The 12,978-nt window shown below is 57.4% G+C and overlaps 1 protein-coding gene across 3 annotated transcripts in view; it reads right to left on the reverse strand.

The window, feature by feature from the left end:
- The window catches only part of HAUS7 (HAUS augmin like complex subunit 7), a 29,342-nt gene extending 19,555 nt beyond the window's left edge, over nt 1–9,787 (reverse strand). For 2 of the 3 annotated variants that reach the window (XM_045473200.1, XM_045473199.1), the window contains exons 1-4: nt 9,657–9,787; nt 8,660–8,775; nt 4,115–4,182; nt 1,298–1,359 (exon numbers count right to left, since the gene is read on the reverse strand). In XM_045473200.1, the coding sequence (XP_045329156.1) occupies nt 1,298–1,359; nt 4,115–4,182; nt 8,660–8,775; nt 9,657–9,755 (345 nt within the window). In that variant the 5' untranslated portion in view covers nt 9,756–9,787. Of the gene's footprint in view, nt 1–1,297; nt 1,360–4,114; nt 4,183–8,659; nt 8,776–9,234; nt 9,404–9,656 lie in introns of all 3 variants that reach the window. The other variant, XM_045473201.1, reaches the window with a different exon arrangement.
- Nucleotides 9,788–12,978: the final 3,191 nt, after the last annotated feature.

The raw sequence follows: 12,978 nt of genomic DNA on the forward strand, positions 1-12,978 counted from the left end.
TCTGCCCCTCTCCCCCACTCATTCTCATTCTCTCTCTTTAAAAATTTTTTAAAGACCCTTAGAAGAAAAGATAGATATCTATCTTCGTGACTTTGGATTTGGCAATGCATTGTTAGCTATAACGCCAAAAGAACAAGCAACAAAAGAAGAACATACGTAAATCGGACTTCATCAAAACTAGAAAGTTTTGTGCTCTAAAGTATAATTCCGGAAAGCGAACAGACAATCCACAGAATGGAAGAAAATATTTGTAAATCTAATATCTGACATGGCTTGTATCCAGAACACGTAAAGAATTCTTACAACTCAACAATAAAAGACAACCCAACTAAAAAGTGGGCAAGAGAACTGAACGAAGACACTTCTCCAAAGAAGATATCCAAATGGCCAACAAGTCCGTGAGAAGACACTCAACATCATTAGCCACCAGGGAAATGCAAATCGAAACCCACACACCAGGATGACTGGAATGAAAAAGATGAACAAATTTTGGTGAGTATGTGGAGGAACTGGAACCCTCACAAACTGCTAGTGGGCATGTCGAATGGTGCAGCCACTTTGGAAAACAGGTTGGCACAGCATTCTTCAAACCGTTAAATGTACTACATTTACTACATTGACCTGTCACTACCACTCCTAGCTATGTACCCCCAAGAGAACTGAGAACGTGTCTTCAGCTAAAAACATATACACTGACATTCATGTTATTATTTAATAGCCAAAACGTGAAAATAATTATTTCAAGAGTTTGACAAGATTCTAAGGGTAGGGGTAGGGTTCCTTTGACTGATGCGGGTGTGGATCAGGGTCACCTCTGTTCAGAAAGTTGCAGGGGGCCAGCGAGTCAGGGAAAGTGCATGGGCTTAGACCAGAGGCCTGGGTTCGAGGCCAGGCTCTGTCACTGGGTGACCTAGAGCAAGTTGTCTGACACTTCCCCTGTGAAATGGGGCTAAGATAAGTACCTAGTGCCAAGGGTGAGTGTGACAGCTACTGGCATATAAAGTACCCACCACAGTGCCAGTGCATATGAAGTCACTGACCGAGGACAGGACGCGCTCTGTCCCTTCAGTCACCATAACCAGAGATCTGCCTCGGGCCTCCTCGGTGGCCTTCCCGCTTAGCCCTAGGGGTGGCTGGGGTCTGTGCAAGGGAATCCTACTGATTCCTGTCCCAGGGGGCTGAGGAACAGTGGCTGGGATGCTGGCCTCCTGAGGCCAGAGGAAAGATACCCCTCCTACCCCTAACCCAGCCTCACCGAGGTCCCCAGCCTGTGGGGACGGAGAGGACCCTCTCTTACCTTTAGGAGCTCCTGGTCATCCAGCCCACACAGCATCAGCTCCTGGCCTAGTCTCACCATCTCTGTCAGAACACAAGGATCCTATTACCGCAGAGGCCCACCCAGGCGGGAGAGGACACCGTGCGCTCAGGGGCACGCCGACACGCAGAGTGCCGAGCGCCGCTCTGGGGACAGTGCTCCCGCTCCAGCACGGGCGGGCCGGTGTCCAAGAGGCCAGGCTGGGCCCAGAAGGCCTAGGTGGACAAGGAGGCGGGGACAGGATACCTAGGAATGCCTCTGGCTGTGTGACCCGCATCAGTTTCCTGGGCTGAAAATAGGGCGTCACATCTGACGTTCTTCCATACAAGGAACACTGTCTGGCTTCTAGGAGAAGCAGCCAGCCTCCTGAGGAGCTGACAGAGGTCAGGGAGCCTTCCTACAGGCCTTTATCATCATCGTCTCCTTTCACCTTGCCGGCAGCTCTAGGGGGCAGACCTCAGCTCCATGGTACAGATTGGGAAACTGAGTCACTGCCTGGTGCCCAGCCACACCTTACAGGGTGCCCTGGGCATTTTCTGAGCAGCCATCTGGTACAGAGAGAAAGGCCCCAGACTTGGAGCTAGAAAGCCTGGGGCCAATGCCAGCTCTGAACCCCCGAAGTAGCTCTGTGGCAGTGCCCTTACTCCTTCATGGGCAAAGCCCATCTCCTACGCCGACATGGCTCAGTGATCCAACAGGCCTAACTCTGGCATCTGCTTTGGAAGGTTTGGTGCAAGAAACGAGCAGAGCGTTTTTGTGAAAGCGCTAGTAATCCTGGAAACAGAGTACAAATACCAGTCATACCCCAAGCATGCCTACTCTACCCACAACCCTTAACCCCAAACCCTCGTGTCCTCCACAGCTCCTCTCCTGCTTAGGCCACGTCCAAGTCTCGGCGAGTCCGGCCAACCCCCCCTTCACGATAAGCCCGGGATCTGGCCAACACTCTACCTCCACTACCGCCCCGTCCCCATGTCTTGCCTGAATCACCGCAACAGCCCTCCAGGGCTCTCCTGGCCTCCGCCCGGGCCTCCCGTTCTCAGCTCAGCGGCCGTAAGGCCCCTGCGACACCACAGCTTTAAGCTTAAGTCAGGCCACGGCTTTCCTGACAATAAAAACTGTCCTTCCATGGCCCACAGACCTAGCCTGATCCGGCCCTGTGGCCTCTCTCTCTGCCCTCGCCCCACCACTCTTCCCCTGCTCTTCACTCTGCAGCGGCCACCCCGGCCTCCTTGCTGCTCTTCACAGCTGCAAGGCACACACAAGCCTACCTCAGGCCCTTTGCACTTGCTGTCGTGTTACCCTGAACACCATTCTTCCTGAGATCTGCCAGGCTCACTTCCTCCCTTCCTGCAAGTCTGTGTTTAAAAGGGAGGCCTTGGGCACCTGGGTGGCTCGGTCGGTTAAGCGTCCAACTCTAGATTTTGGCTCAGGTCACGATCTCACGGTTTGTGAGACGGAGTCCCATCTCTGTGCTGACAGTGTAGAGCCTGCTTGGCATTCTCTCCCTCTGTTTTTCTGCCCCTCCCCCGCCCATACTCACTCTTTCTCTCTCCCAAAATAAGTAAATAAATATTTTAAAACGACGAGAGAGAGAGGGAGGCTCTCCCCAACCATCTTATATCCACAGGAGCACCCTTCACCGCCCATGCACCACTCTGCCCTCACCTGGCTTGCTTTATGGCACTTCTCACCATGCAACACAGAACTTTGCTGCCTCCATCTATCACCTGTTTCTCCCAGCTGGCACGTAAGGGCCGTGTGAGCAGCACCTAAAACGATGCCAGGTGCGTGGGAGACACTCCACAAATACCGGTCAAATGAATTCATGAATTGTCCGAATCCTCTTTGGAGGATTATACCCTTTGACAAGCACCCATGTCCTACCACCTGCTCTGACACTTGGCACGCTTCCCCGGGTGGGCGAGGCTGAGGCTGTCACCCCAGCTCTACAGAAGAGGAAACTAGGCTGGGGATGGCGAGGTCGAGGCTTTGGCTGGACTAAGGGCACGGTTAGTACCTGTGGGTGGGTGGGTGGGTGTGAAAGAATTCAGATGCAGGCTGATGGCCAGGCTCACCTGGCCTTGACGTGGTCCCATCAGTAGGAAAGTGCCGGCCATAACACACTGGGGTAAGGGCAGCACCGCTGTGCAGCCCAGGCCGGTCCTTCACGCTCCAAGACACGACACCCTGTTCTTCTGGGCCATTTCAGCCTCGGGGACAACTGTCCCTGGATAACTAATCTGGCAGTGACAGCCGGGACCTGCACTGGGGCTCCAGGGTCCAGGTCACCCACCCTGGAGGAGATGGGCCAAACACAGGCCCACGAAAATCTGACCTTCGGAGACACCACTGTGAGGACTGTCCCCTATCCCCTTTTGCCTAACGTTCATCACCAGATTAAGAACCGTTTCTGCCAACAAAAGATCGAAAAGAAGCAGTTACAAGACAAGCCCTATGGAGAGCTATCAAGCGTGCACACGGCAGAAAGATGGGGACGGAACCCCCAGTGGCATCGGCAAGAACCAGTCCCCGCCTCCGGTGCCCTGGCGGGTGGGCTGGCAGGGTGACACATTCTTGGTCTCATTCGCATGCCCCTGTGAGAGGAACTCTCCCACTGGCCTACGCACAGGGTGTGAGTGTGCCCTGATTCTAGAAGGCTCTGGCAAGATCTCCAGGGTGTGCGCTGGCCAGAAGTAAACACCAATCCAATGGGAAATTCACTCCGTCTTGCTAAGGAGGCCACGCACAAGCTCAGAATCCACCCCCCAACTCCAAAGTCCTGTAACGCAGACTCACCTTGGATCTTCACCTCGACTGGGGCCCCCTTTAGTGAGCTGAACTTGTCCTGCCAGGAGGGGCAGACCCTGCAGGCAAAGAGCAAAACTGGTCAGTCCTGAGCGGGCCGCAGAGGCTCCTCGTGACCTCTCCCCGCACGTGCTCTAAAAAAGTGAATTACTTGTGCGTGAGCTAAACACCACTGAAATGTTCCCTTTGAAACGGACGCTTTTATGTGATGTGAATGTCAACTCCATAAGTTACCAGGGGGAAAAAAACCACAAGATATTTCTGCAAGTGAACCTCAGAAATGTGGATTTGAACACTGAAATTTAAATTCTCATGATAAACAAAATGACCACCCAAGAGGAAAATCCTGATTTCCTCAGAGCTTGAAGCTCTGAAGGAACCAAGGGGCTGGCTTTTCTTTCAACCATGCTGCAGGTTCATTTGAAGGCTGTCCACCAAGGCCCTTCCTGCCCAGGCATCCTTGAAGCCCTGCCTGGGTGTCCCCTGGGAAGCTGGGGGAGGGGCAGGCCCACAGACATCCTGGCATCCCTCCATCACAGCAGGACCCGGGCACTGACCTTCCACTGAGCTCCCACCTCCCAGACCGCAGGCCCACTGAAGCCAGGAGCCAACTTTTCATTTTATACATCTGGGCTCTAATGCCATGGCAGCCAGCACAGAAAAGGCAGCCAGTGTGTATTAACAAATGAAAAATCAGGGCCTCTTGCCATGGAATAATGTGCCATTAGTAAATGCCCATGCTTAGCTCTTTCAACGGAAGGACGTTTTCTCTTTTTTGAAAATCTTAAATCAGCAGGACATTAGGCTACTCCAGTTCACACCTTTAAACCATTTGGGGGCTCCTAGTGTGATAGGTTCTGGGATCACAGCCCCAGCCCCTGGGTTGGGAGACAGCAATCCCAGCTGTCCCCCTAGGTCCAGCAGAGCCCCAGCCCTGACGATACCAGATAGATACATGGGACGGTGGCCACTCATAAGCATCTTGCCTTAAGACACCGAGCTGATGGGCAAAACCGTTTCCAGAGACCACATCCAAAGGCAGGCGTCATAAGCAACACACAGCTCAGGCCCCCCAGACTGGGTCTCCTCCAGTCCCCCAGACTGGGACGATCTGAACACTGCACCCCCAGCCCCTAGCACCGGGCCTAGCACAACACCAAGGCCGTGGGGACATCGCTCCAGCTGCTGAGACTAACACCTGCCTGCCAGGGAGCCTCAGGAGCTGGCTGCCAGGGCAGGCCCCCCCTACAGAAAGATGAAGAGGCTCTTTCCACAGGACAGTGGGGACCGGGACTCCACTCTGCCATCATGGTGTAGTGGCCTGCCAGCCCTAGGGAACTGCTGACTTTGCATGGTAGAAAAGGGCAGGGCAGCTGTTCCTCGGAGCGGGCTCACTTCTCTATCCTTGGGGCCACACCTCCGAATGAATGCCTGCGTCCCAGGCCACACCTGCCCTGACAATACTGGGACCCTGGGAGCTGGTGGGGCCACCCTGCACCTGAGGCCCCGGGCTCCACGCCGCAGAAGTACAGCAGAGAGGGAGCCTCAGCTATATCGCCTGTCTTCAAGACTCACTGAGGCAGCCAACTTTTCTGCCAAAAAGGGGTGGGGCAAAAGGAGTGGGAGAAGGAGCCCCCCGCCGCCGTGTGAAACGCTAGGAGGCTGGGCCCTGGGCCTGGTTGCTGGGCAACGCTCCCACTCATAAGGCGCCAAGGAGCAGAGAGCACTCAGCAATCCATCAGGCTGGACCACAGCAAACCACTTCAACACACTAAAGAACAAATCCACAAAAGACTAAGCGACCTCACTTGGAAAGGGCTTTCATTAAAGTTGATTTTCCTGAAGCAGCAGGGAGCAGGGCAAGAAGGAACGGCACTCAAGGCCTTGAAAAGCAAGCACAGCTCTTTAGGAGCCAAGGAAAGCCAGGCGCCCTGAATTCAGCAATGCAGGGGACCCCGTGGCCCTGCTCTGCCCCACGCTGCGGGCCAGCTCGGCACACGGGCCGGCCAGAGCCAGCACGCTGAGCCCCACGGCCGACGCTAGCTACAGCTCCCAGGTTCCGCCCGGAGCGGGGTGAACAGAGCGGCCGTAAGCAAGAGCTGAAACGCAGAAGCCACATGCAAAGAAAGCCTACATGAAATATGGGAGAAACTGAACTCTATCCAACCCTCTTTTCGGGCCCTTGAAAGGCCCAGGGCACTTTTGCCAGGTTGCGATCGTAAGAAGCAATTATCCTTCCCTGCCTGTTCCTTCAGAGGATTCAGCTTCTTGTATTTATAAAAGTACTAAAAACACTTCAGGAATGTACCCATACACTCCCATGCATCCCTCTCTGGGCAGCAGGTGACCCAGTCCCCAGCATCAGATTGGGCCAGGCAGATCTGGGCTCTGTCCACGAGAGCCTCTCCAAGACGTGGCTGTGGCCTCCCTCGTTCTGGGAGAACGCTCGAGACCCCATCCCCACTATTGCCTCTCCTCCTGGATTCCTGGACCATGCACTGGTCCTTCCAGGGCTGGCAGTGACTGTCACATGAGCCATGTGTCATTCCAAGCCAGCCTCCTGCCATCCTGGGGCTGTTGCAACAGTCTCCATCTTGGTCTCCCTGCCTCCAGCCTCTCCCCTCCAAACCCATCCACCACAGAACCCCCGAGTCACCTTGCCAAAGCTTCCAACTTCAGAAGGTCGCTCCACGCTGGCCCTGCGTAGAGCGTGAGGTACAGAGGCCTTTACGCGGCTTGCGAGGCTCTGCATGAGCTTCCCCAAAGCTGCTCTTCAGGACACTGCTGCCCAGCTCTCCCTCCCACACCTCAGTCCCTCACCCCTGTTGAAATGAGCACCCGCCATTATCTGTCCCCTCCCAGATCAAATGCCACCTCCTCCTTGCCAGCACCCATAACATTCAGAACACAGAGATATGCCCAAGTCTGGGGCTCATGCCCGAGCCCTTTGCAGCACTGGAGTCCCTGTTCCTTGAGGACACCCGTCCGAGCCTGAGGCGCCCAGAAGGACACATGGGTGCGCACGTGTCCATGCACCTGCTTGTTAGCCCACAGCCTGGACCACACGTGCGGCCTGGGGCTGATGCAGGAGTCCTACCTGCTACCTGCTCTCCAGCAGCTCCCAGTACTTTGCAGAGCCAGACAGGACAGCAGGCCAAGACAGAATTCATGGGCTGAGGGCTCTGGTAGCGATATGCTCAAAAGGTTGTGGGTATCCAGGGGAAAGATGGATATGTTTTGCCCTGGGAGCTGGGGAGAGTTTATTTTTTTTTTTTTTTTTATTTTAGAAAGAGAGAGAAAGGGAGAGGGAGAGAGAGAGAGAGCGAGCGTGTGAGCCAGGGAGAGGGGCAGAGGGAGAGGGAGAATCTTATGCACGCTCTAAGCTCAGCATGGAGCCGGGCTTGATCCCACAACCCTGGGATCATGAACTAAGCTGAAATCAAGAGTTGGATGCTCAAGTGACTAAGCAACCCAGGAGCCCTTGGGAGCTACTTTAAAAGGAGTCGGGCCATGCGAGCTGGGTCTTTGAAGGCCATATAAGAGAATGGGTAACATGCAGAGACCTGAAGGGTGTTTCCAGGAGGGAGAGAAAAGGTTATGAGAGTGCTCTGAGGCCTGGAAGACAGGACAGGCTGCTGGAAATGCAGAGGCCCTAACATGCGAACGCCTCCTCTTCCTCCCAGCCATTTATTGGACACCCAGCCCAGGGCAAGGCCTGCTGCCGTCCCGTGGCCTGGCAAGTACACCAGCCGGGTGCAGGCTGGATCCTTGCTGCTCCAGTACCGGGCGCCTGCCCGGGCATCTTCCTTAGCTGCAAGGGCAGACAGGCAAGGCTGAAGAGGAACAGGCCCACGCCTGGCCTCCTGAGAGACTCCCGTACCAACCGTGCCCACTCCAGAGAGGGGCCCGGGGTCACGCCCAACAGTACAGGAGGCTGTTCTCCATGAGGCTTGGTCAAGCCTTCCGCACTGCAGCCTTGAGACAGATGCTCAGCTCAGGGGCTGCTGCTCCTAAGGAACAGACTTCCCTTAAGACTTTCCGGATCTTTGCCCTTGCCATCTGGGCAGGCTTTGCTCCCCCTGCAGAGTGCCAGGCACACACAGCAGGGCACACCTTGACCTGAACGACCGGGAAACAGGGTCTCGGCCCTGGTTGTCACTCCTCAGTGGCAAGACGTTAAGACAGTTCACGACTCCAGACTGAGAATGAAGGGATGGGGGCCCTGTCAAGTCTGAAACGAGTAGAGCGAGAAGAACACTCAGAAGCACCACGCAGCACTTCAGCAGGGCAGCAAACGGCCCACTAGAGCCCTGGTGTGGGGGTGGGGGCAGCACCTCCAAGGCAAATTTGAGCCCGGCTTTCGTGGCTGGCACTTCTTTCCCCAACAGCTGTTCTCCTGATGTCTGGGGGTAAAGGTATGAAGCCCTCTGGGAGGACCACTGCTTGTAAAAATATCAACCCCTCCCCCTTCCCCACGTGGGCTGAGTGGCCCCGGGCGGTACCCCAGGGACTGGGAGGAAGAAACAAAGATGTTACCGAACACACATCCACTCCAGGATTTCCAAGCGGTACTTCGAGGGACTACACAGCAGTTCCTGAATGGTCTTGGGTTCTGTGATATAAAGACCCTCCAGGACCGGGCAGTTGAGGTCCTAAGCAAGGAAAGGGAAAACCAGGAAGCTTTAGAAAGTCTGACCGAAGGGCAGAGATGCACTTCTGCGCTCATGCTCTCCATGCACCTTCCCTCACACCAGGCTGGTGAGCACACGCGCTCCCCACCCCCGCGGCCGGCACGCGGCCAGCAGCGCTGTCCCTCCCACTGTCCTTCCGTCTTGCCCAGAGTTCAATTCCCCTGGTTCTCAGCCCACCTGCAGTGGCGGCCTGCCACCCCGCCTCCTCAAGTACGCCCCCTCCGCGCAAGTGTAACCTTGTAGCAACTAGGGGCTTTGACGAGATGGCGAGATTCTGATCCCGGCTCCCGGCTAGGGGACCCAAGGAAAAGTCGAGTGAGAGCGCCCGTAGCGCTGGTCTGCAGGGGACGGGGTGGGGGACCGGCGAGGGGTGGGGCGGAGCAGAAGCAGGGCGTGCGGGACCCCGGCCGGCGGTCGGACCTGGTGGAGCGGGTCTCCTCCCCACGGGCACCTGACTCCCACTCGACAGGGTGACACGGACCCCGCCCGTCCGTCTCCCCCTAGACCCCGCGAGCTCCTGGAGGCCAGGGCCCGTGTCCTCCCCGCGTCTGCGCTTGCTTCATGCGCCCAGCCAGGTCCCGCAGAATTCCTGCAACACAAGTTAAGGGACAGCACCCGCGTGGCGCCAGCCCGAACTACCAGGCACGGACCACGCAGACGGCAAGCGTGGAGGCCCAAGGAGCAGAGACAGGTGCCCCCCAGCCGCCCCTGCAGCGGGACACAGGCCGCAGCCGGGAGCTAACACAAGGGCGGGCGCGTCGCGCCGCCGACTTCCGCTGTAGGCCCTGCCCTCCCCGCCGCCCGGCCGCCGCTGTCCGGGTGGCTCCCTGGGCCCGCGGCACCTTTAGCTTCGCGAACACCTCCACGGCCGCCTTGAGCACGCCGTCGTCACCCTCGTCCCGGTAGCCGCCGCCGTCCCCGCCAGCACCCAATGCAGCCATGTTTCGCGCTCTGAATCGCGCCCCGCCCCCGCCCCAGGCTCACCGGCTGACCCAGCTGCCAATCACACCCAAAGCGCTGCGCCCGTCCCGCCCCCCTGCCTGTGCCCGCCCCCCGCCCCTCCCACCCTCCCCGCGCCCCCATTGGGCTGCCGCTCCACGCGCGCTGTGGCACCACCCAGGAGGCCGGCCTTGGGGAAGGGGCGGGGCGCGGGCTAGCGCGGCCTGGCTCTCCGTGGCCCCGTCGCTCACGTCGCCTCTGCTAGCTGTCTGGGCGGAGGAGGCGTCCGGGCGAGCCTTCTCCGGGAGAGGGCGCTCCTGCCTTGGGCGGATTGTCTTCTCGAGGATGGAGAGGCGCCTTGTGGGTGGGACGTAACTGGGATTTGAGCATCCCGCTCCCCGCGCGGGGCTCTAGCTCCTGTTTCCCACGCTCACGGCTGCAGCTAGAGGGACGTTTCTTGTGCTCCAATCCGGCCCCACGACTCACTAGCTGGATCACTTTGGGCAGCCTACCCCAATCTCTCCGTGCCTCCTTGCCCTCACCTAATGGGGAATGACCAGAGCGCTTACCTCATTGGGTTGCAATGAGAGAATAATTCCTCTGACAATGCCTGGCACGTACAAAGCACTGTGTAAATGTTCACTATTATGCTGGGCCCTGCTACCGCCCCCGCCTCCTCCCCGGCTCTCTTTCATCTTCCTGGAAGGTTCTGTGGCTCCTTCCCTCCCTGTCCACTTGTAAATTTCTTAGCATCTCTCACAGCCCTCAAATTCAATGAGTCTGGCATGAAATTTCACCACCCATCTGCCCCCAGACCTCCAACGCCCCCATCCCTGCGACCTGTTGTTCAGACGAGGCGGGCAGCTGCTGTCAGCTCCATCTTGTCCGGGCCTCTCCCTCCTCTGTGCCCTGTCTGGCCATGTCCTGGAGAGAGGGATCAAGAGGCAAGTCTAGAGACAGGGAGACCCAGGGCCCTGACAGGACACAACTGCAGTCATCTGAGTGACAGCCAAGGGCTCTCAGCTCTGTCCCAGGAGGCGGGGGGACGCAGGGGTGTAAGTTAACAGAAAAAGACCCCAGCCCGACTTTGTGGGGCAGGGCCTGATTCCCTACTGAATGCTTTGGAATTGCAAGCTATTCTGAGGACCCAGCGCCTTGGAACTGAGCTGAAGAGACACGCAGGGCACCACAAGGCCCCTTCCCCTGTCCAGCATGGCTGCTGCCTTGGGCCCTTCTGGCAGCTGAAGGCTATAGGGGCTTTGGGTGTTGTTTTTTTTTTTTTTTTGTCTCTTTTTGTTTTTGTTTTTCTTTCTTTCTTTTTTAAAAATTTCATTTCAATCACAGCTCCAGCTCAGACATTCAAATTCTTGTGGGTTTTTCTGTGGATCTTTCCTAGGACTGGGGAATTTGGCGGGAGAAACCACAGCAGTGTGGTGGCCTCCCCCACCCTCCCCATATCCTCTGCTCCTAAGGATCAGGAAGAAACCAGCTCCTGTGTATTCTGGAAGAAAATTCCCCTTCTCCACCCAGCCCGATGGAGCCAGTACTCTAAGCAGCCCTTCCCCAAACTCAGCAGCTCTGTCCATGGCATGGGGTGGGATGTGGAGGGGTTGGCAGGGCCTCGAAGGAAGAAAACCATCTTGAGAGGTCAAAGGGTCCATCCCCTTCCATGAGGGACGTGCTGGCTGGCCCTCAGCTCGTGGAGATGGCTGCTGAAGACACAGCAGCAGGCCGCAGCCTCCCTGCGCACACCACCGCTAAATCATGGTGCCTCCCAAGCTTCCTCCGCTGGAAAGGCTGGAGGCTGGGCTGGGAACAGAGGCTACTGGGCCCCTCAGGGAGGGGGGAAAGAAGGGGCCAGCTGGTAGAAGCGTCTGGAAACTTGGACTCAAGCTCAACACAAGGAAGCACCTCTCCCCGAAGACACTGTCTAAACACTGGCTGGCCGCCTGGAAAGGGAGAGCACTCCCTGTCTTGGGAGGTGTGCAAGCCCAGAGAGGTGGGTAGGGATGTGAAAGGGTGGATAACTAGAGTAAAGAAGGAGAGTGTAGCCCTCCGAAGGGCACTCCTGCCCAAATCGCCTGTGTTCTACGAAGGAGGCTTGGGTGCATCAGGGGCCAAAAATGAGGCTGAAGGACGCATCCACCTAGGAGGGGGTTGGGTAGGGGTAGGGGGTCAGTGGAGAGTGCGCGTCCCCAGGCGGACCTAGGCACTTTGTGCAACAAGAGCCAACCTCCGGATCGTGGGGGAAACTTGGCCGTGGGTCCCAGCGGGGCCTCAGCCATGTGTCAGTACTTGGAAAACAGGTTGGAAAATGAGGCCAGTTGACAGGCACTGGCCCCACTGTACCAGGGATGGGCTGGCGGGCAGTGGAGGCCAAGGCGGTCAGCCGCGTGAGGCACCTCGCCTTGTGCAGTGGGCACAGAAACGTAAGCCAAGCAGATGCCCTCACCCACTGGCCTCCCTGCCCTGGGGCAGCAGCTGTTGGCGGGAGGTATGCGGGACATCCGGCAACAGGAGGGTCCGTGAGAGCATCTCCACTGCAATGTTCAGGCTGTCCTTAGCAACAGACCCCAGGGCTCAGGGGGAACCTTAACCAAGGCCCCCCTCCCCCAGCAGACACCGCCAATCACAGGAAGCTGGAGTTCAAAGGTTTGCCTCTCCATCAAGGAAGAGAAAGCAGACTGGCTTCTGCTGCATCTGACAGGGGCCGAAGGCCTTGTTCCCCAGAAACTCCTGCCCCCGAAAGAGGGGTGCCTTTGAGGGACAGAGGCCCCCCTCTAACTCCCTCTCTCCTCACCCCCCTCCTCCTCCCCAGTAGGAAGAGACGGAAAGACTCCTCGCCACGTCCCCTGGTGAGCACCAAAGGCAGGCTCTTGAAGAAAAGGCAAGTGGCGAATGTGCGTGCCATTTCAGAGGAAGAATTCAGTTCTTCTCCACCCCGTGGGAGAAGTAAGTGGCCGTTCCTGACTCTGGATTTGGGGGCGAAATGAGACGGGGTAACGAGGTCAGGCTGAGGATGGTCTGAGGTGCAGACTTTCCCCAGGCGAGGCGAAGGCTGCCTTCTCTGCCCCTCCCTCTCCCCTTCCTCCTTCCCCAGCCTCATTCTTCTGCCCCTGACCGAGCTACCCCACCGTGCTGGGCTGTGGGTCACCGCCCACCCTCGTGCCCAGGTCTCGAAGCCAGCCCACAACATGCATGCCAGCCGGGAGCCTGCTCAAAACG

This window comes from Leopardus geoffroyi, chromosome X, assembly GCF_018350155.1.
Source record: "Leopardus geoffroyi isolate Oge1 chromosome X, O.geoffroyi_Oge1_pat1.0, whole genome shotgun sequence".
NCBI classification, from domain to species: domain Eukaryota; kingdom Metazoa; phylum Chordata; class Mammalia; order Carnivora; family Felidae; genus Leopardus; species Leopardus geoffroyi.